General features: G+C 35.9%; 1 protein-coding gene across 29 annotated transcripts in view; it reads right to left on the reverse strand.

Annotated features, from left to right (window-relative positions):
• The window catches only part of RIMS1 (regulating synaptic membrane exocytosis 1), a 318,971-nt gene that overhangs the window by 185,636 nt on the left and 105,518 nt on the right, over window positions 1-27,817 (reverse strand). For all 29 annotated transcript variants that reach the window (XR_011808513.1, XM_038176856.2, XM_072036301.1 and 26 more), the window contains exons 2-3: window positions 11,972-12,185; window positions 10,406-10,417 (exon numbers count right to left, since the gene is read on the reverse strand). Coding sequence is in view for 28 of the 29 variants with exons in the window: in XM_038176856.2 (XP_038032784.1) it covers window positions 10,406-10,417; window positions 11,972-12,185 (226 nt within the window). In the remaining variant the exon portion in view is untranslated. The remainder of the gene's footprint in view (window positions 1-10,405; window positions 10,418-11,971; window positions 12,186-27,817) is intronic.

Here is a 27,817-nt window from a genome sequence, read left to right on the forward strand (position 1 = left end):
ATATAAAAACATAGATGGCAGTATCTTTTATCTAGGACATAGCATTGCTAAAAATACACTGAATTTTAATCCTGGATGAGGATTAAGGTTATTTATAATAAAAAAAGAAAGAGCGAGCAGGAGAGCACAGATTACATTTAGTCCTCATAATTACTTTGTTCTCTGGATTTTTTTTTCTTCTGTTTCTCAATTTCTCATAATGCTTAACAGGTCATAAATCCTGTCACATCTTTCTTTGCAGCAAGATCTCTTTTTAAAAAAAATATCCCTGTGCTTCTGGGTTGACAAAATAAACCCAGAATTCAATTTGCTAATTTTACTTCTATTTAAAATCTCGGCATCATTTTGTAACTACTAAACAAAGAATTGTAGCTCAGTGTACATAACTATGGACATTCAAAATGAATTTAAAAAGTCATATTTAGTCCAAAAACGTATATATCAGGTTAAAATCCCTTCAAATGAAAGGATGTTAACATGTAGAAGGGCCATAAGAATTCAAGCTGGAAGATACAAATTTATTTTGGAGAAAGCTCAGGAGAGACCTTATCACTCTCCATAACTACCCAAAAGAAAGTTGTTCAGAGCTGGGGGTTGGCCTCTTCTCACAGAAAACCAGTGATAGAACTAGAGGAAATGGCCTCAAGTTGCACCAGGGGAGGTTCAGGCTGGAAATGAGGAGACATTTCTGCTCAGAAAGAGCAGTCAGGCATTGGGACGGGTTGCCCAGGGAGGTGGTGGAGTCACCGTCCCTGGGGATGTTCAAGGAAAGGTTGGACGTGGTGCTTAGGGACATGGTTCAGTGGGTAACATTGGTGGTAGGGGGATGGTTGGACCAGATGCACTTGGAGATCTTTTCCAACCTTAATGATTCTATGAAATTCCAATAAGAACGTAAACCGATCAAGAAAGGAATCTGTTGGTGGGTAAGGAGCATACTCTGGGCTGTCGTAACACTCTGCCTTTAAATTAGAGGATGGAAGCACACTGGTTCTGTAAAGACCACAAAGCACACAGACAGACAGAGGCTGAACAAGGGGATTCAGTTCCGCTGGCAAAACCAAAAGTCTTTTACAGAAGGATGGGGCATGACCAGAAGAAATCTTCCACCAGTTCTTAATAAAAGGATGTTAAAAACTGAGTTCTTTTACAGGAGTATTTACAGATTCCACAGCTTGGCTTAATTTTAACTAAGGTACAGGCTAAATTATTTCTCAGTAATTAAAAACAAATATATATAGAAAACACCACTTCTGCAAAAACTGAAGGTGCTTTGCTAGGACAAGAAACACTTCCATCTGGCCCTGCCACAGGACCGGTGGTTCTGATGGAGCACTTGGTCTGGACACCTGCAGCCAGCTCTGTAAGCATTTAATATCCTTAATGTATCCACCTGATTAACGTACCCCTTCAAGCCTCCTGAGTCTAAAGGAAAGCTCGATATTTCCCTGGACTGGAAGTCTTAAGCATATTGGTGTTTAAAAAAAAAAAAAAGTCTCTAGTCTCTGGATAAGCTTTCATTAGAATATCAGCATGACGAGCAACCAAGGTTCATGCCTTCTGAGTGAATCAGATTAAAATTTAGAAGGTTTGAAATGTTTACCTGCATAACATGTGTTTGCAGAGTAATTCCCTTCCTTCAGCCACGTTCTACGTGCAGCAACTTCCAGTGGCTTCCATAAAACCACTTCTGCACAGGCCCCACCAGTCTTTTCCTGTCCCTAAAGCACATTCCAATCATGCTGCGACCTCCCCCAGGTGTGCTGCCAGCTCCAGCCCATGTTCCCTGACAGCCCCCGCCTGGGTACACTCAGTCTCCACATCAATTTACACTGCCAGACTTTTTTTTTTTCCCATCCCATCTGAAGCTGCGGATGAGAGAATACCAAAACAACTCCCCTGGGCTTGCCAATAGATGGCACATCGTGTGCATGGCCCACACACGTTTATAAATGTGTGTGTGAATTTCGGGTACGTTTATGTGAAACACTCAAGAAATGGCTCAAAATTGTGAATATTAAGGATTCTGACTGCCAGATGTCTCCTTGATCAATAGGCTACCATAGACACGAGCAAAGGCTGGGTTAGTATATTAGCAATCTGACAAAGCCGAAAGATACACATTATTTGTTTTTCTCAACAGTAATAAAAGCACTTTTTAAATTTCTGTTTTTAAAGCATTGCACAACATGAATTAATTTCCAATGACTAGGCTTACTAGATGAATACTCAGGAAAAAGGGGGAAAGTGGGTTATATCGTACTCACCCCATCCTCACTCAGGTAGAACATGCTGGCTTCTGAATTTGAACGAATTAAGTTACATATACCATTCACAATCTCTGGATTAGCCACCTCCTTATTACTAGCTCCTGGTTTTTATACTCTAAAATGATTTCTCAACAAAGATTCAGTCTGAAAAAGGGTTACATACAGCCCAACTGAGACACCTACGTGTTATGTGAAAACATATTATAATGCTTTCAATTGTAAAGCTAATATTATGAATATACTTTCTCTGTATTTTTTAATCACAGTGCATGTCCTCTTTAGTTCTGTATTTCATAGCAGAGAGAAAATTATGTTGTATTTATTAGATACAATGAATCATGTTTTAGAAACCTCTGATAGCAACCATTTCTGTACTGCTGACGACTAACATGTTATTCTATGACAGAAATAAAGATAAGAAAAACATGGTAAATACACAATACCTTACAGGACAACTCGGCTTAGTCTGAAATGCAGCAGTGCAAAATAAATTCTGAAGTAATAATGACACATATTTGACATGGCAGTGAAAAAAAAGTGACAATTTTAGACTATAACAGAAAGTCTTATTAATTATAATAAGATTGCATTTGTCTTGTCATCAAAAGAAAATAATATATTTAAAGAAACTCATACAATGAATTAAAGGACTTGGAAAAATAGTACACTGAGGAAAATTCAGACAATTAGATTGGTGTAACATGGAGAAAGGAAGCAATAACAACAGTTTCAAGTAAGTATGGTGACCTCTTAATAGAAACTGCAGTTTGTTTTATACTGTTTTTGCATGGATTTAAGGTTGATTTTTACTTTCTGTTGACATGGAAGCATGTTGTAGTGAGTGTGAAGAACTAAAGGAGTTAGAACAGATCCCTGGGGTGACAGTACTTTGGAAATGATGAAATATAGAGACAGATATTCTCATAAAGCAGAAGTCGGTCAGTACACTCAGCAGCTAAGCTAAGTATGGTACCCAACTCCAGTAGCACAGATCCCCAGTAGGTCAACTGGGCTGAAAGAGAACCAAGTAGTCTGGCCACATTCCCAAACAATTCCCAAGTAATTATTCCTCAGTTCAAAATACAGATACCCTTCCTGTCAGCAGCTAACCAGCCTTAATTCTAAATACAGCAAGAAGAGTCAAACATGAGATATCGACTTTAATAAGCCTTAATATTTATTTTGAGTGCAAGCTGTGGTCTTCACTGAAAGTATTAATGAGTCAGCAATAATAATCTCTTTTTAAAAGGTTCCTGTTATGGGAACACATTAAAGAAGAGGATTTTAATTGTATGTGTCCATATTATAACTATCTGCAAAATTTTGATGGCAAAATCACAAGCAAAAGGGTGATCAAATATTACTAATCTATTTCCAATCTGTCACAATTAATAAATAGCTGCGTGTAGAAAAAAAATTATTTCATACACCTGAACACATAATTTGATCAATTTTTGTCTGATACTTTTGCACTGATTTTATGAAATTATATACAGATTTGGGGAAAAAATAATAAGAATAGTGTGTGATTCAAATCATTTTGTTTCCTTTTATGTTACACCAGATATGCCTACATTATCCCATCAAATTGATCATTTTCAAAACTGCATTGCACTGAAAGATAGGGATCAGAGCTTATTATAAAGTTATAGTATTTAATATAGTGTTCATTATTTTAAGGCATAGAAGACATCAAACAATTCATCAAATACATCAAAGAAGGCCCTTGTCATGACTTCTACACATCGTGTTTCACTGACAATATTTCCAAGATTCTTTATCGTCTCTCTTAATGCAAAACACACATGAAATCTCAACTCAGATGTCAACTGTTAGAACTTATTTCCCTTTCTTTTCAGTATATATCTGCTGCTGAAACCAGCTGACTAGAAATATTTGCATTTAAATAACACCCTTATCCCACTTCTATATTTACATGGATCATTTCCATTTTTGACACAACATGAATAAATAGATTTCTACATTGCGGCACTTTCTGAAAGCAGAATTATTTCTCAAATCCCTAATATTACCTTTCTCTAAAATGTTTTATTTTCTTGGATCAAGAGATATAAGACTGCAGTAAACAGCGTTTATCACTCAGCAATGTAACAAAAGGATAAAAGGGATAAGATCTGCTGACACACAGAAATCAAGAAGTTATTTTTTAATTTTATTAATCCTTAAGAATACATAAGAAAAAAATGATGTATTAACCCTTTACTACTATGAAATAACACACACCTCGGAAAGTATAAATAGCGTTAGCCTGGGGGAAAAAAAATGTTCTCTTTTTCAATTTAAAATACAGTGTAAAGTGTAGACATTGAAATAAAAAAATAAAGTCAAGCTAAATGGGCATATAAGTAATGATAATTTAATTGATTTAATTATCTTGAATTATACAGATTTCAAAAGTCAATAAGGCATTTCATAAGAGCTTTACTAGAGTATATACTAGGCGTATTTATATAAATTAACGTCCAATATATATAAGAATATACAGAAATCTATACAATATATGCTTGTATATTGTACACATGCCACATATACATACCCAATACATGAGATTATGCAAGAGGAGGTGGATTAAAACTTTTTTGAAAAGCCTTATTGACCTTTGAGATCTTATCTATATTTATATATATATTTAACACAAGCTTTTGCTATGGGAGGAATTATTACACTCAAAGGTATTGCTGACATTCTCTTAACTAAAAAATAAAATAGAAAAGTCATTCCCTATATTCTTTATCTTGAATTAGTTAATGTGAAACAAAGGCACTTAAATTACAAGATACAAAATAAGATAACATGCAGTAGTAAAACTGCAGGGAATTATAAAGGTTTTTCTTTGGTTGGTTTTGGTGTGTTTTTTTGTTGTTGTTTCTTTTGTATACAAGAATTAAGCAATCATTTTTGCTAGCCAGACACTGAAAAATACTTACTAAAGTTGAACATGGTTGTTTTAGCATACGTGGTGAAGAACAAGCTAATATTAAGGGTTTTTTTATTTGTTTGTTTGTTTTTGTTTTTAATTAACATTTTGTTTGACAGTGAACTAACTTCCCAGAAGGGGAAGGAAAGGAAAGAAAGGACCTCTGCATTTCACTTCAGGTAGAATTCCTCGGCTTCCTACAGGACTTTTTTTTTTTTCCCCTCATTGTTTCATCTGCTGGAAGCCACAGTTTCAGGGAGTGATTACTGAAAGTGGTACTTCTTCCCTGATGCATAACCAATCCCGAATCTTTTAGAAAACAAATTATGCAGGATGCTATAGAGACAGAATTTATTCACTATCACTTTCCAATTTGCCATGTAATTTTATCTCCTCCTGATGTAACTTTTTTTGGTTCTACATCTGTATTAGTCAGAGCTTACATAAATTATCCTTTTAATGGACAATTTGACATAAGAGTTCTGTGAAAGAAAATGTAAAAACATACCTAACAATTTGGACATTTTGTTCTGACAATATTAACAACTTGTGTTAAAACCATCAGTACACATCTGAATTGCACAGCACACGCATTCAAGTTGTTAAGGCTTAAATTAGCACGCCATTATGTAAGCATCTTTTAAACCTACTTCAAAGGAACTAAATGATAAACACCTTGTGAAAACACCTGACACATTATGGAAGTGTTTCCAAGTTGTCTGTCTTTCAGCGTATAAATCACTGACATTATACTAAAATGAAAATAATTCCAGTGAAACCCAGATCAGAAATGTGAATCTCTAGTATTTCACAGCACTGATAATCAACATTACTTTCTGTAATCTCATACTACTAAATTCAGGTAAATCAGTTCTCATACATCTCTAACTGTAATGTATTTTACATCCTGATTTCCTGCCAGTCACCCTTTACGTATGGAAACAGAAAAATAAGCAAGCAAACTGCTCTATTCTGCACAACTAGCATTTCTGGAAAACAAGGGAAAATGGTAACTTTTGTTTCATTTGCTCCCAATTCTTTTCACTATAACTTAGATCAAAAATCACAGTCTCAATGAAGGCTGTAGAATGTTAGATTGCTAGGGATAAATAAATAGCTTAGGCTGAAATATCAATCCTCCACCTAATTCTGTTGATGTCCTGCAAATTTCATTTCATTCCCACAGCACCTCACAAAATTCTTCAATTTCAGTTTGAAGAAACTGTATTTGCTCATTCAGGCTACTGTTATAACCTACATTTTCTTCCTTCTCTATAAGGAGGAAGAAACATCAGGTGCTCACAAAAGAAACGTGTCTTTGTACATTTCATAAGCAAATATTCGAAGAAAAAGCTTTTACAGGAGTGCGGCAAGCAAGGAAGTCCTATTTGCAGGTGGCCTTTGTTATACAATGTTCTGGTACAACTGCAGTAAAGAAAAGAACAAGCAGTGGGAGCCAGGACCTTGGGAGGACTCAGCCAGAACAACAAAGGAATGCTAGCCAGGCATTTTGCCTGCTTCTCCACTGCCCTACTCACTCTGGTAGTTCACATCTGAGGGAAGAGCGAATGACACTGAAAGAGAATGGAAGTGAAAATGAAGAAATGGAGGTGAATTAACAAACACAACCACTATTTTGGCAATTAAAATGCTGCTGTATGGAGAAGAAACAGAAGGATCCAGAGCCAAAGTGCTGACACTCTCTAAGGAATGGACAATATCTAGGTAGCGATCCACCAAATTAAAAAAAAAAAAATTCAGTCCGGCCAGATTTTCACTGAACACCTTCGTAACTTCTTTCAAAAATGCTTATTCATGTAAAATCCTTTTATTAAAATTCTGCTTTCTTAAAAGCATACAGAAAGGTTCAGTGCTCACAACGAAACAGACTGTCATAGCATACCATCATTTCTGAATACTAAGGTAATACAAAGGAAAACACTTTTATTTTTTCTGTACACTGTATAACCACCAACAGTTTTAAGTAAACCCAGCCACCACCACTACTAACATTATTAACACATTCTCACTGCACGACTGTATCTAAGCCTCCCTAAAATAAAGAACTAGCTTATAGTCCTCCTGTCTGACAGCAGGCTGAGGTGGTAAGTATATAGAGCTAACCAATACTCAAAGGACATGGAAGAATTTTAGAGACATACTTAGTAATGCATTTCAACGTATTAAAATAAGAATCATTAAAAGGTATATGCCTCATTAGCCACTGGGATGTACTATTTATTGCCAATTAATTTTCTAAGTGCACTAGAGTCACCAAATTCCCATAAGCCTAGCCCTGCTACAAGGGATTACTGTTTTGGGATGTTGTCTCTTATTTTAAACAGGGAGAGAATATATTAAGTTCTGCTATATATTTTTGAAACAGTCCTTAAAATATATTTGGTATTTACTTGAAAAGGTAAAGAACTGCTTTGAAGGCTTCCTATGAGGTATTTCGCCTATAGCCTATTTTAAAAACACCTTAGCTAGAAGTGATAGCTGCAAAGGACCTCTTAGGCACCCTACAATCAAGAGCAGCCACATCACATAAATCCTTTCTTAAGCTTAACAAATTCAACCTTTACAATTTTACTGATTTTTTTTTTCCTTTCAATAAGATTTTCCCAAATCTTTACTCTAGTGACGTAAAAAGTCTCTTTCCAAGCCAAAAGCATTTACAGCCAAGTTACATCAATCTGGTCACTGTCCTCCAGCTTAAAGGTTATGCTTATTGTATAAATATCGTATTTCAAGGTATTAACTAAAATGTATCCTTTTGTCCCTCTAAACTCTCTAGACTTTTCTCACATGATGAACTCTTTATTTGAACATCCGTTGTATGACTTCCTTTGTGCTTGTCACAGTTTGAATTTATCAAAGATGGTTAACACCTGGTACACAACATCTAAGTGAGGTCTCATCAGAACTACCAGTCATGGTTTAAATACCCAACACTAACAGAAATACCTTGAGTCTTATACCATACTTGACTTTTCACTTTGACAACTTGCACCTCAACATCCTTTCCAAGTGATGAACACCTAACTTGTAGGAACTGAGTGCACATGCTTTAATATCACGTGGAGAGAACAAGGCTCATTGAAACACATTGAAAAACTCTTTACTAACATTAAATTCACAAGATTAAAAAAATTGTTCCTATATGTAGGCTAGTCAGAAATGTTGAGCCACTGAAAATAATTAAGAAATGTTATTTTTCTGTTGTTGCTTTGTATAAATGACACATATTAACCTGCTTACAAAAGGCATTATTATTAGGGATGTAGTTATATTTTTTAATTAACACATATCATATGGTCCATTAGCTCTCAAAATCAGACACTGATAAAGCAACTATACTTTATAAAAAAGTTCTCCATGTTCCTTACTCAATCAGCCCTAATTATTAGACATTCTCCCTCTGACTAACATGACTTTTCAGCTGTTAAAGGGATGTGGCTCACCTTCATCACATGGTAAAAATGTAATTTTCTTGGCATATGGAAGCTTGGAGTTCAACACAAAGAAACCTACACCAAGGCAAGCGCAAACACCAAGGGTGTCTTTTACTGAATTTAGGACAATCCAGAGAAGTCAGGTATGTCTTCAGCACATATTTCTGCAGAATGTTTTAGGGCAGTGAGGTCTATTTTCTGGATCTCAAATGACACGATTCAAAAACGAACACCTAAGCTGTCACCTCATCAAAGATGCAATCTTTAAAACACCTGCGTGCTTGCATAGTTCTGACTATTTAGCAACATTTTGTTTCAAAACAGAAGCATGGAGGATGTCTCAAGCATAGAAGCAGCTCAAGTAAAGTTCAGTTTGATTGCTCTCCAAAATCTAGGTGTCTGTACTGTACCTACATGGCACTTTTAGCATTTAAGAGCTTTGCTGTTTCTGGTCCTGAAGACATCTTTGTTGCAAGTGCATTAATCTTTCAGTGCAACCCAGTGGATTCATCAATGATATGCTGCTTTAGTAACAAATCAAAATCAAGATGAAGCTTTTCACACTATCTTAATCTAATCCCTATATTAATAGAATGGAAAAAATCTGGAAGTCCTGAATTATTTCAGCACTTTGTTCAGAGAACCACACATTAAACAGTAGAACAAAGCTGTATCAAGTTACATTTTATAGTCATTAAAAAACCAACCATGTTCTCAGAACACAAATGTCTATAAAAAAAATACTACAATATGAAGAGGTGATAGAAGTCATTCTCTATAGGTGTTAGCAGTAGTAATTGCAGGTTATAGCTATGCTATGATGTGAGCTGTGGCACATAGCCACTTCATAATGCAAATGTAGCACTATCACCTGCAATTCAAAACCGATGCTGGACTGTAATCTCTTCACACTCATTTCAGCTGAAGTACCTGGGAAGCAGGCTAATTCCCACTACTAAATTTCAAAGTTAAAGTTTGGAATACCTTCTGCAGACCTGTCTGGGAAGAGGTGTTAGTGGACGCACACTATGCTGCTCAAGTACTGCTACCCTTTCCTCTGTGCACACGATGCAGATATGAACAGGGAACTACACTCACATATTTTGGTATAAGCCAGTATTTGATCACAAAGAAGCATTACTGTTTTGTGAAATGGTAACTATACAGTCACAAAAGATTCACTCCATGTGTTCACTCCCATGTACAGTTTCAAGAGCTTATCCTTTGCCTATGCAAACTACTTCAAATGTAAAAATCAAATGGCTGATTTTACACAAATTCCCTGGATTTTTGCTGCAGCCAGAAGCAAAACACAGCAAAACATATCAAACGATATAAAATTTTAATAAACAGTTTAATTATTAGTTTAGATTTCCTGGAGCTGATGGAAGGAACTTGCATGCAAAGAGTCAAATTGTTAACCAAAGACATTTTTATGAAATAAAACTTGATTATATTTAATTACCTCCTCTACTTTTTGGCCTATTAATAATCCTCAATTTTTAATTAATTTCTTACATTGTCCTAATGTAAGACAACAGACTTGGGTTTCCTTGCTGGGCTATCTTTGACGGGTTTGTTCAACCAAATGATGGGAGGGGCCTGGTTGTTAGGTTTTCTGCTCTTCCCCCCCTCCCCTCTGGATCATTTTACAATTTCAGTTCAGTTTTTTTTACATTAATATGTTTCCCAGTTAACTAACAACATTATAATAATAAATGATAAAAAGCATGGATTCTAACCACTTTGTCCTCCTTTGGGAAAGCATCCAAGGAAGCAGAAAAAAAAAAAAGAGAAAAGAAAAAAGAAGAGAAAAAGAATAAAATAGGCAAGTATTAATAGACAGATTTCAAAGAAATGCAATTCTAATAACTCTTTACAAAGAGCTAAAAACAAAATTTCATGGAAAAAAGAAAAAAAAAAGCTTCAAATCAAAAGATCACACTACTTCATGTGTAGAAAATACGTTTTCCCACCCTAACCCACAGAACAATGACCAACATAACAAAGGAAAGACAAGTTACAATTGAATGGAAACTTTCATGGTTTCCATTTCTGTGACTTGAAACAGTAGATGAAAAACAATTAATGTATATTCAGTTTCTTTCTGAGTAAATAATAAGCTGTATCATATGTACTCTGATTAATAGTATAACCTATCAAAGTAAACTATATTTTCACAGACTTGCTCTAGTGATACCACCTGCAGGTGATACAATATAATGCATCCATTTATCTTAAAATATGAATGTACCACAATTTTTGCCCAACACATCCACATATTTTTTACAGAATTTAATTTATTGTACTCACAGGTACATCAGAGCTATAAAGAACTTCTAAAATAATAATGAAATTATTTTTATGGGCTTTTTCTTTGTTTACATCAAATTTCAAAACCCCTTATTCAGTTGAATTTTAGAGCAACGGAAGTAAAAACTGTTCTCTTGTGAACATGTTTATCTGCTATAGAACTGATGACCACTTTTAACTGAATTTACATTGATGCAAACAGGTGAATTTCTTCCAGGAAAGATTGGCAATTTAAAGCCATATGAGAAAGTTACGTCATCTCATGCTAGTCAACAAAACCATGTCATACATTGTAAGACACTAGATGATCCGCTAAAAATAATCATTGGACAGTAGTCTTCAAAATATTGATCCTACCGGTCATGTACAGGTGAGTGGCCAGTTCCTCATCAGGGACTGACCAAACAGAGGGAATTTTGGGCTACCTCTCAATTTTGTGGACAGCTACTGCATCTAACAGAGAAGGATTTATCTCACCTCCCTGGAAGTAGTATACCTAATCCAGTTTAATCTATAGTGTTTCTTTTAAAATAAATTTAGAATAAAATGGCATATATTTGTGGTGTTTTTTTGTGGAAGGGCTTTTTGCCCTAACCAAAAATTGATTGATTTTAAAGAAGCAAAGTCTATAGAGATTTTTGTATACACTTATAAAGAAATCTAAAATGAAATGAGTTCAATAAAAATTTCTCAATGTAGAGTTTGACCTCAGCAAAAGGGTTTTGGTTTTTTTTTTTCACTCTCTCCAAACAACTGCTTCCTTTGAGCCACCACTTAACAGGACTACACATGATGCATTCTTTTGCTTTAGTTAACTCTGTGAACCTTAAGAATCTCCAAAATACATTATTCTACTTTATACACACCTCATAATGAAGTGATGAGTGAAATTCTTAAGTAAAATGAAGCATGAAATGCCAAACTTAAGGTGAACAATCTGCAGTGTAACAATGTCAAGGAGGCTTTTTCTTAAGAGTACACATCAGAAGACTTACATTGTTTGATCGCAGGGAGACACGACCTCCACATCGAGCACAAAACTTGGTCCGGCAATAAGAGCATAAATGGCCACAACCATCTGCAAACTTTGTTTTATGACAGATTCCACATGTTGGAGCATCATCCTTGTGCTCTCCCTGGTAACGGCGGGCTTCTTCCCCTATCTTTCTTACTTGCTCTTTATAGCTTTCAAATTGTTGATGCAACCTCCTGCATAGATGAGAAAAAAGTTTATATAGCAATAATAGGAGGAAATAATACTACTGCGTATTTCTTTCTTTCAATTTAAACTAAACCTAATATTCTCAGCATGTTCACAATAATAGTGCACTTCATTTAAAATACACACCACATTTGGAAGACTGTACAGAAGAATCTAGAGGAAAAAAATAACAGACATATGTATTCCTGTTAGGTTTACTTCAAAGCTAGTGAGGAAATAATTTCACTTGACCAGAAATTGATGCAAATATACAAAGACAGCAAAAAATTCATATCTTTAAATAGGAGTATCTACCATGTACAAAATAAAAACTGAAAGATAATTGCCTGAGCAACTTTGCATTGTCTTTTAGTCAACATTATCCAGCAGGTGTAATCAAAGAAAAAAAAGAAAAAAGGAAAAAAAATAAAATAAAAAAAGAAAAAAAAAAAGAAAAATAAAGTAAAGAAGAAAAGAAAAAAAAAAAAAGAAAAAAGAAAAAAGAAAAAGAAAAAAAAAAAGAGAAAAAGAAAAAAAAAGAGAAAAAAAGAAAAAAGAAAAAAAGAAAAAGAAAAGGATGCTCAATCTTCAGTTACAGCATTACACTTAGGGTTTCAAAGCACAGATTACTAACACATATAGCTTAAACGTTCTGCTAAGTGTACTACAATTACACTATCACTAGGAAGGAGAATATGATTTTTTTAAAGTCAAATCCATATATTAACAGAATGTAATATTCTCTCATTAGTGTTAATTACAGAGCTCTGCAAGACTATCTAGGGTTTCCTGTCCCTCATTACAGAGATATCTTTCAACTTAATTATTGAAGTATTAACAAGTATATAGATTTTTAAGATGAAGATGGGTTTTTAAAGGAGTAGCACTTCTCTTCCAGCTGCCCCAAGTAACAAATTGTCTGACAGCATGTTCACCAACTTGCTAAATACCTTATTGCTCAGAAGACCCAACTTTTAAATAATAAGCCCATTTAAATCATAAGCTCAGGCAAGTAAATTTACTTCTCTATCCTTCACTTCCCTTTCTGTAAGTCAAAATAGTAATATAATCAGTGGTGGTTTGTTTTTTTTTTCATATTACCATGATGTGAAGACCTATGTTACAGCTACATAACATTATCTCTGAGGAAAACCTTTTCTCCTGCTGGTTTCTATGAGACACTGATGGCAAAGATGAAGTTTCAGAGAGGAACCAGCCAAAGGCCTAGGCCCTTCCAGAAGGGGCAGTCCAACTCCTTTCCTACTCCTGGATGCACACTATTGATACTTCTTTGGACATTTACCAAGTCCTCCTTAATGAGAAAATCCATAGACCTGAACCAACAGAAAATGAACTTGCCTGACCAAAAATAAAAAGTAAAAAATAAATTAAAATAAATCATTATTTAGCTTGCTGAATCACTCCACTCTGAGCAGGCCACTGGAGACCTCAAAAGAAGGTCTCCAGGACTTGGGCTCCTGAAGCCAGAAACAAGAAGGACAAGGGGAAAGTAGGACTGCCCATTTTGTACCAATGAGCTGTTGTATCAACTCAGCTGCCATGTGAAACCTCATCTGAGAGTTTAATTAATCAAAACATTACACTTCAGCTCAGTTAACTACTTTACTATTGACCAAATCATACAATTAAGACATTTTTCTGTAGGTGCACCAGGACAGCACTGCAACTCCTAAGCTTTATTTTAATTAGCTTGAGCAAAGACCTTGAGCAGCTTAAGTGGGAGAGTACAATAGGGCACGCGTACAATTAAGTCTTTTCACCATGCTATATGGCATCTACAGACTCTTCTCCCACGTTTTCAGGTGTTTCTTTAAATCTACATCTCCATGGATAACATTTTAAAAAATCATGAACAACTACATAGATTAATAATAGAAACAGGTAATCTTGAGTTTAATAAATGGTATGAGTAGGTGTATCATCTATAGAGGTCTTGATGATAACTTTTCACCTGCTTTGAGCTACTTACACTCTTAATTAGCATAGACTGATGTCTCCATTTAACCAACGTAGTGAGAGAATTCTGTTTTACTGCAGGATTATTTTATTTTTTTGGAGTGTGATGTTTTGACTTTTAAGAGATAAGAAATCAGCACTGTTTACATAAAATACTGTTTTGGTGAAGTGGATATTTTTACTTTAAGATGATACTCATTTAGAAAATTATTCTAAAAATATTTAAAATATTTAGATGATTCAACTTAACATTGGAAATCACAGTAAAATACACATTCAATTTGGGCAGGAATATCACTGCTCATACTAACTCTCACACTAAAAATAATGACCTCTTATAGGCACACTGTACAGATGCAGCAATATTTAGAGGGAAAGCTAAGAATCCAAATATTTTATTCTCCCTCAGTACAAACATGATGCATTACACTTAATGCTTTATGCTAATGAAAAACTTGGCAGGAGTAGCAAATGGAATTTTTGTTTTATTTTTATTTCTTACTAGCCTCCTTAAAAAACCTTTGCAGTGTTGAGTAAGATGAGGAAAGTGGGTCAACAGAATTAGGAAAAATACTGGAGAAACTGAATACTTTTGGCCACATTATTGGATTACACATGATTTAATTTATCTTACACAGCTGCTCACTTAGAATGAAAAAAAAAAAAAATGAAAACATTCGAGAATGAGCATAATAACCAGCTTAAGGAATAAATTTAAATAATGGGGAGGTCTGGAGGTAAATTTCTTATTATATAAAATATTTTATTAAAAACTGAAACCATGGAAACTAAATCCTGTTCTCCTCCACTATAGCAAGACTTAAAGCCCTAACTCTTTCTTAATGTGGAAAGGGAAGACAACAGAAAGCAGTGCACCTGTTCCTGCTCGTTTCCAGTTACACAGCATTCTTCTGATTTATTATTTTTGATCTTGTATGCAGCTTAGAAAGCGCATTAATAACTGCTACTCTCTTACTGGGGTTAGTGAATGTGCTGTAAGGGAAATTAAAGGAATTTTGCCCACCAAAATCTGTTATTTTCCAGTATTGTCACCTAACACAAATTTTCATGGAGCATGAAGAATCTTACCCAGCTCATGGCAAGTCGTCATGGCAATTAGTTCTTTTCCAAGGTTTGAAACACCTTTTCCACCTTTTTGTGGGACGACAGAATGCCCATACTTCTAGCCTTTCTATAACAGTGGCAACAAATCCATCCTAACAGCCTTGCCTTATACAAAAGATTTAAGTATTCTCTGGAGCAAGAACTAAAACACAGATGGATATTTTTCAAGGTTGCTCCTTAACTTCCAAGCTATAAGCCACATTTTCATCAGAGGAAAAACTTAAGTCTACTAAACATTCCTTAATGTAGACATGCACCTAAAGGTTAAGTTAGAGAGTTCATAATAACATTTAAGTAAAGACTGGGGGAACCCTTAAGGCAGGTTCAATTCCTTCAGACAAAAAGAACAATCAGGCACCAGTGCAAGAAGACTATGTCCATATATTCATACCATTTTTCATCATGCATCCCCAAATTTAGCTAGGTCTACTACTGGGGGTTGATGCTGTAGCCATAAAGTGTAGCCAGGTGAGTTTCATCTCCCACCTGGCCTTCAAAGACAAAAGGAAAAAAAAATATATATATATATATATATATATATTAGAACAAAAACAGTGGAAACCGTCCCAGGACTTAACACTGATGATTGAGAACAAGTGTAACTCAGTATGAAGAAGTTTCACAAAAATTTTCCTTCAAAACTGTGAGATACTGCAGGAAGTGGAAGATGGCCAGAGAGAGCAATGCACTGCAACTGAACTCTTCTTACAGTTTTCATGCACATCAGGACACAGGTTAACAATGAAATCTAATTCATTACATTTTTATATTGCTTATTAAAAAAAAAAAAAAAAGGCTAAAATTCCTATCTGGTTGTGTTCTGTAACCGTTCTCTAAGAAATACAGTTAAATTCAGTATTGATTTTTATATACCAAATGTTCGTTCTTATTAAAAATTAATATTTGTTTGAAATGATATCTTCAACAGATTTCATTGAATATATATTTCACAATGGAAAAACAAATTCTTAATGGCAAAAAATATCTTCCAATAACACTATTTTGTAAAAGCTTTTTGCTGTTGTTTGTTTTTTGTGGTGGTGACTTTAGTACAGAGTGCATAAATTTAATGACCATTCTTGACTCAACTCAAGTGTCGCTTGAAACTGCAAATCTTTGATGTCACCCAGAAATCTTTGATGTCACCCAGAAGAAAATTTATACATTTATCTGTTCCTTAATATTTAGTCCTTTAATCCACAAAATCTATCAGCAGCTGTTGCATAAGTAAATAAGATGTTAGATATGACATATGAACTCATTTGAAAAATAACCATCCCCGTTCAGATTTAAAAATACATTAGAATTCTTGTAAGTTAAATAGAGATCAAAATTAATGTAATCTGTTTATTAATCTAATAAAATGTAAAATATATTAATAATGTTGCTGAACCAAATGTCCCTTCATTTTTGTTCTTTATCACCCTAGCATATTTCTTGCTTAAAGGGCTTGCAGCATCTACCTTTTTTAACATCTTTTTGGCTCAATGTAGTAAAACATATCACTTCAGGTGCCACCAAGAGCTCCTCTTTTATGTGTGACACTTCACCCTTTCCTAGAAACAGGGCCTCTGCCTTTGGAAATGTTCAGATCCCCAACACAATCATCTGATGGCCCAAGACTTCAGTACTGCTTCACCTTCCATTAAGTAATAAACTTATGAAGTAAGAAAGACCTCTCCACACACAGGATTAAAACCATTCTCTTCATGGAGAAACAAAGAAGTATCTACAAGTGCAACAATACATGACTCTGTTTCTGGATTCATAAGCATCAGCCTCAATACTTTACCACAAATACATGAGCTGTTGACACCGATGATAATGTATGACAAGAACCAATACACAGTTTTCATGCATATAGCAAAAGACTTAAACCATTCACTTTTACAGTATGACTTCACAACATATTTTGAGGTTTCCAGGTTTTTTTCTGCTCTGTCTGAGCACATTTTCTAAAAATGCCAAGTATTTGGGTCATTTTATGCACAGTTAAAATTTTAAATGATTTTTAAATGTAGCATGAAACCATGTGTTCTACTTACTTTAAAATCCAGCAGATGGCACTAAAGATTGTGTTTTAAACCTCCCAGTTCAACTCAAATGATTGAATCTTGTAATCTTATGATTTAATATTATAAAAATATCACACCCTGCTGTGAGTTCTTGGTAGTCGGAAAATGTGCTGCCTTCTAGGTGACATAACCTTAAGAAACTGTAAGTGGCTATAGCATAAATGAAAAAAGATCTTAACAAAATGCTGTACTTTGCCCTGTTCACCCATGCATACTCATAATCACACAGAGGAAACTTTTTTCATGAAATCAGTGAGACTTTTATTAAGTTCAGTTCTTAGCATTCTTTTTAATTGAAAAAAAAAAAAAAAGCTAGTACAAGAATACAAATTCAGATTTGTTTCTAAACATTATCATCAACTGTAGGAAATGCACAAAAGACTAATTCTTCATTAACATGCTAGTGGCGTAACTGACAAATTTACACTGAACAAGAGAAGTTCTAGGACTTCTGGTTATTTAATGCAACTACTAGATCTAAAAAACTTTAGGTGGCTACACTGATGCTATGATCTGAAAACCACTGCTCAGCAGCTCCAGAAACCCTGGAAACACCTAGGTCTCCCTGGATGCCTTGCTGGTCTGCCAGTGCTTCATATCCTCATCTGTGATGTCAGTCTCATGCAGATGTTCGCAGATGTTCCTAGAGAGAGCAGCAAGGCATCTAGCTTTTCCCTTAATCCGCACTAACATCTTAACTAGGAAAAGCTGTCAGCCTGTGATGGCTTTCGGGAATACACACTTTAAACAACAAAGTCAAGACAGGCAACCTTAGCAAGATACTATGGATTGTTTTGTCTAAATCAAAGGAAATGGGGAATTTAGGGTGAATCTAGCACATGCTGACTAGAAGAACAGCTAAAGTCCTGTAAAGAAGTCTAGATATATCTGCCATGTATCATCACGTCACATAAATCTGTTGCTAAAATTTATAACCTTACATTCTCTGCACAAGTAGGACAGATTTAGGTTGAACAGGAAATAAACAACTCTAACTTCCAACTCCTCAGTGCATGATGTAGCAAAATTAATGTTAGCATATTCAAAATTCAGGAGTTTTTGCATGTTTGAGGTGTGCTGCTTTTTAGCATGGATGATACGATACCTCTTTTGATCACTTTGTGAAAGTCAAATAACTGTTGAATGTATTCATATTGCAAAATATTGTTCTTGTAAGTGACTTTGGATGTTATGTCAATATTCCTTAATATTGTTATTCTTGGACTTTTTTATTCAGTGCAAACTGCCATTTTAAGAGTAGAATATACTATTTGGCTATAAAATACGCTTGCCAAAGGCAAGCAACACATGGGTGGACTTACATAAGTTGTGAAACAGGTAAGAACCTGATCAATCAACTAATCCTTTGAGCAAAAAAAGCCTTATTTCTTTAAAAGTAATACAAGTATTACCTGCTACTTCTAGCCCCTTTGCTTTAACCTACTGTCAGACTCCTCACTCTTCTGCAACTTCACTTACCACACATCTGTCCCTTCCCTGTTCACATTTCCTGTAGGTCTATCCCTCCTACATGTTTTTCTCCAATATTTTATATCACATGAATTATTATATACCACATATAGTATGTTATATATCCTATAACAGGAACAATTGCTTTCCTCAAAATCTGAGATTTTACTTAGCCTGAAGGTTTCTTCATTCTCCTCTGCCTCATTCAACACACAATTATAATTCAACACAATTCTTCTTTCAACTTGGTCTTCACCTTACACCAATGATGTTTTTCATCTCACCAGCAATCACCTGAATCCTGTTGGGCACCAGACCTTTCTCTTCCACATCCTGAGATATCATCTTTCTCTGTTTTATTGGTCACAGTCTTGTACTTACAGTCTTGTAACTCACAGTCTAACTCACTTGTAACTCACAGTCTGCCTCTCTACCCCATACTTCTCTTGTTCTGTCCAAACCAAAGATTTTGGCACAGATTTCTGATTTCTGTCATGTGTGACCTGTCCATCAACCCCCACTAACTGAAATAGAGATCACCACATACCCCCACTAAAACTTCACTATCACCTATATTCTGCCTGCCACTCAGGACCACAAACTCCTGTGTTATACTGGACTCAGACCTATGTACATGTAGACCTTCACCTCAAAATACTATACAAGACTTGGATATTTGCTTTGAAAATTAAAAGAAAAAAATGTTTATCTAATTTAATCTCTGTCCAGATTAAATATTCAGCCATCATCAGTTTATCCATCAGTTCCTTTTCTCACCAGTTCAAGCCTGTCCTGCTGACAGTGTGATCAGAATCCTGCAACAAATATAATTTAATTTTACCTGTCTCTTTGTATTCCTCCAATGAACCCTCTTTTGTATTGTACAAAATATAAATGGCTTGTCTTCACCTTCAAAGACTTTCACAGCCTGTTTCTGCCTTACCTATCATTTTTCATCCAGTGCTGAGAACTCAGCTGACACTTCCTCCTGGGTTAAACTTTCAAGCTAGAATCATGCTGGTTTTCCCCTTGTTGCCCCTAATGTAGGAGTATTATCATCAAAATTATCATCACTCCATCATCCTCTTCAAACTCTCCTTTACCTTGATGTTTACAAAGATTTTTACAAAAAAAAAAAAAAAAAAAAAAAAAAAAGAGGTTACTGGTATGTTAAACCTTTTACTTACCAGGCCAGACAATATTTCACGTTATTTTATTATCTGCTGCTGGCTGCCCCCATGAAAAAGATTGCTTTTTTCTTTTTTATGTCTGTAAAAACCCTCACTCAGAAGTGTTATAGTCCATGACAAGTACTTCCAGGCAATATCGTAATACAAATCTCCCAACATTATTAAGAAATACATGAAGTTACTTTTTGAATTACTTTTTCACCATTTTGTGATCTTAGTTACTTAGTTTTTGGTTTCTGAGCCTTCAGGCGATATGTTCATACTTTCCTCATGTCCATGAGGAACAAAATGCTTTTAAGGAATGCTGATATTTTCCAATATGCATGAGATCCTGGGAACCAGGCACAATTTAACCATAAAGCATTTCATTATGAGGTTCAGGTTAAAGTTCAGACTTGGCCAAGATGAAGGCTTCACTTAAAGATCTCACACAGGAGTTCAGACCTGGCCACCACAGCTGGAATTAAAATATGATCACATCTAACAAATACTTATGCCCTCTATACAAGTTATATTAGATCTTAATTCCAGTTCCTTCATGTAATCTCTTATCATGCCTATAATGAATGGCAACATCATAACACGACCATAAAGGCTAAGACAAAAACGTCTTAGCAAGTCCCCATCACGTCAGAGCGGAGGCACCCTGGCGTGGGCTGCTGCTGCCTAGACAGAACAGGAGGCTTTATTCACTAGTGCCTCTTCACCAGCAGTAACTTCACACAGACATTTTTAAACTAAAATTTTACCAAGTGCAGGTTTTCGACAAGTGTATAAAGAACTCATTAAATAATGTGTATACAATTTAATTCTACAGCTTCCTGGAAGTTTCCTAATGTAGATTATTGAAAACGTTATTTTCATATACTCCTATGTGTTGTTTTTATTTTAAATAATCTCAGCCTACAAGCAGACTTCCTCCTTACACAACTGAAGAACTGTGAGTCAGAAATGTGCAATATCTACAACAAGGAATTTGCATTCCAGCTTCCCACAGTTCCTCCCAAATGACCATTACCCTTTCTGAGGTATACGAGAGAAAGCAGCTAACTAAGCAAATACCGCCCAACAGTACTAAAAAAGATATTGTTGAGGAGTTCAGAAAGAAACCGGGTATGTCTTGTATTAAAAAGCACTTACACGCTGAAATATATTTAGTACGGAAGAAAGCAATGCCTTATGTGGAAAAAATAGTTAATGATTATCCTTTCTTTGTTTAAAAACATACATTCTTACATCTCATGACTGTTGCACAAAATAATCTAAATCCACTGTTGTTTTTTTGTAATGACGTCTGTAAGTTTTATGCTGAGACTTCATAAAAATCCAAAAACTAATACCATTGCTAAAAAGACGTTCAATTCTCCTCACGTGGCTATTTCCACTCACTGAAATAAGAGTACAGCTCCTAGTAGTAAGCTTCCAAAAGTTGAAGTCTCATTTTTCATTATAAGTGTTTCAGTTGCATGAGGACTTTTTTCGAAGAGAAAATTGTTAAGTTTCAACAATAAAGAATTATTTGAATGTGAATGTTCTAACAGACCAAAACAATGAAGCATGACAGAGAGGAGGGAGACAACACCTTTCAACCCAGTATGGCCCTCTCCTAACTGCATCTTTGGATCTACAACCCTTGCACTTTTGGGAACGTCTCTGCCCCTTCCTCAGACTTATGAAAGAGATAAAAGCCCTTCCATCTGATTGCTGTTACGTGTTGGGATCTGGAGACACACGCCCTTAGTGCAGGGCATGAGCCTTACTCTTGACATTCCAGCAGCTACTGCACAAAAGCCAGGAGAAAGACGTCTCGGTCTTTCCTCTAGCACACACTAGGGCGATACAATTCATGGACATGGGAAAAACAGATGAAAGATTCCTGTGAGGTAGTAATGGTAATTACATCAGGGTGGAAGAGGCTCCAACCAACTTTATCCAGTCAGATAAAGAGAGGCCAAAGCAGCAGAAGTGCACTATTTTAGATTGACCATGACACAAGGTTTCTTGTAAAGCTCCTCAAAACCTTTATGATCAAAGTACAAGCCAAAGAGTTAGTATTAATGTCTTCAGAAATGTTGATCAGTTAAAAGAACAGAAATATGATGGCGAGCTGGAAATGGTGGCAAGGAGCTACCCACTCTCGTATCTCCCACAGACAGGAAAAGGATAATAGTTTCACTAATGTAACAATTACTTAGTATTATCCTAGCAAGATTTTTAATTGTATGGACCATGAATAATTACATTGCCCAAATTCAATGACACAAGGTGAAGTTACCTTGCTTAATATAATATAAACTCTGATCCGTTTAGTGAGTTTGCACCTTGTTTTACACCAACATAATATTCATAAACATTTCTAAATAAGCTCTCTGGAAACAGCACATTTTAAACACTGCAAGCAACAACCATAGTTCTCAATGCTTTCTTGGCTCATATCTGAACATCAAATTCAGCACAACTTTCTTTGGTGAAAACAAGGAAATGACAAGTCATGGTACACATTGTCTTTGGTCTCCTGAAGCAAAGTCCACCATGCCTCTAGAAAGCAGACTGCCTCTGCGCCCTAGGGCTTACTCAGTGCTGCACTGCAGAAAACATGCTGTATTTGCTAAATGTTCAGCCGTTCTCCTTCTTTTACCATCCTATTTTAACCATAGTGTCTTCCCTTCCAGCAATTATTTGAACTTCCCTTATTCATCATCAGTCCCATGGGCTAGATTCCTCTCTCATCTCGCAATTGCCAACTTCCCAGGCTAGACTACTTGGGTGCCCTAACACAGTCAACTCAGCATTTAACTACAACAACACATAACAGATATAAAAAGGTACATGCAATGGTATCATGCAGTTAGGAGACACATCTCTACTCATTTGCCTTTTTCTTTTACTCTTCCTTGGGCAGCCCCAGTAGGCCACTGTTGGTCTTCCACCCATAATATGGCCAAAGAAAGGAGGATGGAGCTACAAAACATGATCTAAGTGGTGGAGCTAAAACACACCATGAAACTGTGAAAAAAATCACAGGAGTCAAGGAAACAGAAAAAAAAGGGGGGAGAGGGAAAGGGAAGAGAAAAAAAAAAAAAGGGTCAATTGAATTTGCAAGTTTACAAGTAATTTTCATACACATTTGCTTCCAAAAAAACAAGCCCAAAATAAGTTGAACACAAGGTCCTTTTACAGAACCTCCTAAAAAGGACTGATGGAAAGTTCCTTAAAGTAAGTTTCATCGAGATGCAGAGAGAAACTAATTATTGTCAGACAAATCAACAGCTCTGGATTTTCTCATGGCAACACAAAACAACTCATAAAGAAAGTGTGCTTCAACATGCCTGAGAATCAAGAGCATTGATTAGATGGTGTGGTGGCAACAACCTATAATACAGAGAATGAGTGAAAAATCACTCTGTGGGGGAAAAAATAAAAATAAAAAACATGTAACTACCAACAGAATATGACTAGTTTAAAAACAGGTATAAAAACTACTACCAAAGCCTGGGTAGGTTTTAGCTTTATTCCTTATTATTGTTCTGCCAGCTAATAAGAAGGAAGTATCACCTCTACTTTTATAATAGGCTATAAAAAGTGGAGTATTTCAGGTACTGGATCATGCTTTCCCATATGAACTAAGCAATGACTTCATTTTCCTTGTTCACATCTTATTCAGCACCATGCTGTCTTCCACAAGTAGTAAAAAAGACATGCGAAACACTTCTCCTGAAAATGCTGACCTGTGTCAGCATGATGGCATAACACTGCCGTAATGCCATTCCTTCACTGAAAGCAGCACACGGTGGTATTTTGAGCAGTAGTCTCCAGGCCCCATAGGAATTTTCTCCAGTAAAATAATGTATCATGAAGTGGCTCAGCCAGAAAACATCCCTTAAAATACATTAAGTCAATGAGTAAAGAACAATTTGATTTATTTTCTCTTCAAAAACACTGGCTTCATTTTATTATAGAATACAAATATCATTTATTTAAGCTAAACTTCACTGAAATCACATTTTTGTGAACGAACAAAACCTAATCTCTTTTCAGAGCGAAGCAAAGGAGAAGTCAGAAATAAAGAAATGGCCTTCTCTTCAATGTATTTATTTTATTCATTGAATCATACAATGTGCTAATGACCATGGTTTTTTTTCTAAGAATGGTCATCACACTGTACCCAACCAGACATAACATGGAAAATAACTGAAAATAATATAAAACAAAATGTAAAAAGCCTGAAGGAGATCGGTAGGCGGATTTTACAATTAAAAAGCTACAGAATTAAAGGAATAAAAGGGGGGGAAATGAAATCTTTAGAACACTTTTAAAAAGTAAGGTTCAAATTTGCACCTACACAAAATTACAAATATGCAAACCAGTATTTATCTCTTACTCCAAACTACTAACAAAGCAGCATATAAGAAACAGAGAATATAAGATAACTCATTTATCCAATTGAACAGCATTAATCAGTAGCATCCCTAGGTTCAGCTGTATGCATCACATAACACAGGCAGAATTTGTCCTGGTCAGCCAAGTCAGTCCTGGTCAGTCCTGGTCTACCTGCAACAAAGATAACCCAACTCCACACAGCAGAACAACCGCACATCACGTGAGACAATCCAAAGATCAGCTCCCCTTTATAGTCAGCTGGTCCTATATGGACTTGCCCTTTCCAGCTGTTAAGTCAACTCAGAAAACCACATCCACTGAAGTACCCAGGTAAACTGACAGGAGATGATCACAGAAATACACAGCTTCATTACACGTACACAAAAGTGAATCACTGTTCTACATCCTCATCAAGAAGCCATAGGAAACAGAGATTTACACGCCCCTGTGCTAAAATTTACGCTTATGAACACTTCGCAACTCAAGATTTTTGCATCTTAAAATGCATCCCTCCTCTGAAAGAAAATTCTTCATGCCTAATACCTCAAATCCTCCACCTTTAATTCAGTGATGCAATCATTTTCATACTATCTGTTCCCCCGTTCCAAAAATTTAATTATATCATGACAGTAGGCGATTTTTTTGGGTGTCAGTATCATGAGAGATTTAAATACTGGGTTAAAATGGCATCAGCCGTCACTAATGCCAACGCTTGCAAATCATAATGGATTTTATCCATCAAACCAGTTTCAAAAATAGTTACTAAGTGCAACCTTCATAGAGATGCAATTGGCAACTAGGGTAAGAATAGACCCTGCTATGCCTTGAGAATATTGTTTTGGTTACAATCACACAGTGGGAAAAGATGCTTAAAGACATTACAGTCTGTTGCTAACAGTGTAATGCACACAAGCAAAAAATAAAATAAAATAAATCCTCAAAGCAGCAGTATATCATTTCAGTCAGCTGGCACCTGTTACAAAGTTTGGAAAGTTGAAAGGTGTGGGTACTGATTCAACATAACAGGAAATTACTTTGGAGCAATGCTTATTAAAACAGCTTTCTGAAACAGTCTTTCTCACACATACATCTGAAAAAAAAAATCTGAATATTTTTGGCATCCAACGTGTTAAACAGATGATAGGTATCAGATGGCATTACGGGGTGAGCAGCAAAAATATGACAAAGCACAGTGGTCTGTAAACAGAGCAAAGCTACTGAAAATCTAACTACCATATGGTGGTAACAAACAGGACACGTGCAAAACAGGAAAAGATCTCGCAGTGAGGGGTGTGATAGAAGCCAGCAAGATGCAGAACAAAAAAAAAATAAAAATAATAATGACAATAGGACTGCAAGCACAACAGTGATAACATTTCAAATTAATTATATTCAACCGAGTCCCAGTGTGTACAGTATGTCTTCAACCTAAAAATAATTCAAACAGCCTCGCTGAGAGCATCTCTAATTTATCATCATGTTCAGCTTCTTTTATAATATCCATATTACAAGGAACAAAAAAGGCTCACACATCTATTTTAAATATACCATCAATGTGCTTGAACACAAGATAATGATTAAGCTTGTCTCCAGCATTATTTAATTCTCTTCATTCTTCAGGATGCCAAAGTAAACACAAATGAAAAGCATATGGCATTTTAGTGAATTAGAAAATTAGAAAAGGAGAACATTACTGGTTTTACTTTATGCTTTAAGCACAGCACATAGTAAAATTAAAAATTTCTAAGCTTTTTATATTTGTAATTTATGTTACTTCCTATCTTTAATATACTCTTTACTGAAGTTAAATATTCTTCTTAAGAATTCTACTGGAGACAGGAAACTCATAGCATGCTCTTTCTACATTTTCACTACCTATTTTTCCCCAAAATATCACTGTTTATAACAGTTTTAAGAAAATTGTCTTGAGCTTCAAGATATTGTCAGTGGAAAAACAGAGCCTGTAATGTGGCAAGCATCCTTGCCTCTTGATGTTCACAGATAATACACAAGCTAAAATTAAATCAGTGTTAACAAAGGATTGTTCTACAAAATTGTCTTATCTAATGAAATTGTTGAGTAAAAAGTATGAGTCCCAAATTAGTATAAACTATTATTCGTTTGATCTAAACCTCCACAAGGACTATAAAAAAAAAAAAAAAAAATCCAGTTTGAGGTCTTCCTCTCTTTCTTTCCTGTTATCTATCAACTATGACTAATTCCCAAGTTTTCATAGAATTATAGAATCACAGAATAGCTTGTGTTGGAATGGACCTCAAAGATCACCCAGTTCCAACCCTCCTGCCATGGGCAGGGATGCCACCCACTGGGTCAGGTTGCCCAGGACCCCTTCCAGCCTGGCCTTGAACACCTCCAGGGATGGGGCATCCGCAGCTTCTCTGGGCAATCTGTGCCAGCACCTCACCACCCTCGGATTAAAGAATTTCTTCCTTATATCTAATGTAAACCTACCGTTTTTTAATTTAAAACCATTACTCCTTGTCCTATCACTATATCCCCTGACAAAGAGTCCCTCCCTAGCTTTCCTTTAGGTACTAGAAGGCCACTATAAGGTCTTCCCGGAGCCTTCTCTTCTCCAGGCTGAACAACCCCAACTCCCTCAGCCTGGCTTCATTAAGAGAGGTGCTCCAGCCCCTTGATCATCTTCGTGGCCCTCTTCTGGACTCATTTGAATACTTCCATACCCTTCCTGGCCCAAGAGCTGAACAAAGCACTCCAGGTGGGGTCTCATGAGAGCAGAGCAGAGGGGGACAATCGCCTCCCTTGAAACTGGCCTTGCTTCTTTTTATGCAGCTCAAGACACGGTTGGCTTTCTGGGCTGTAAGTGCATGTCACTGGCTCATGCTGAGCTTCTCATCAACCAATACCCCCAGGTCCTTCTCCTCCACAGGGCAGAAGATTCAATCCATTCTCTGCCCAGCCTGTATTTGTGCTTGGGATTGCCCTGACCCAGATGCAGCACCTTGCACTTGGCCTTGTTGAACCTCATGAGCTACACACAAGCCCCCCTTTCAAACCTGTCAGGTCCCTCTGGATGGCACCCCCGGCAAACTTGCTGAGAGTGCATTCAATCCCACTGTCCATATTGACAACAAAGATGTTAAACAGCACCTGAATTCTGCCTGAACTCAATTTATACATGAACTCTTCCCAAAAGACAGTCTCAAACACAAATTTAGTCCATACAGTTCAATACCACTAATTTATTGAGAGATGCATTTTTTCTGTAACAACACATACTGGAAAATTATACTATGGAAAAAAACATCTAAAGGACACCAGGAGAAAGGCTTCATTAACCAAGTGCTCATTAATCACATTCAGCAAAACCACTAGCATTTGCTTCTCAGTAGTCATACTAGTCATAGGTATGATTTTAAGAGAAGGAGAACTTCTGCCAAC

Source organism: Anas platyrhynchos, chromosome 3 (assembly GCF_047663525.1).
Source record: "Anas platyrhynchos isolate ZD024472 breed Pekin duck chromosome 3, IASCAAS_PekinDuck_T2T, whole genome shotgun sequence".
Lineage (NCBI taxonomy): Eukaryota > Metazoa > Chordata > Aves > Anseriformes > Anatidae > Anas > Anas platyrhynchos.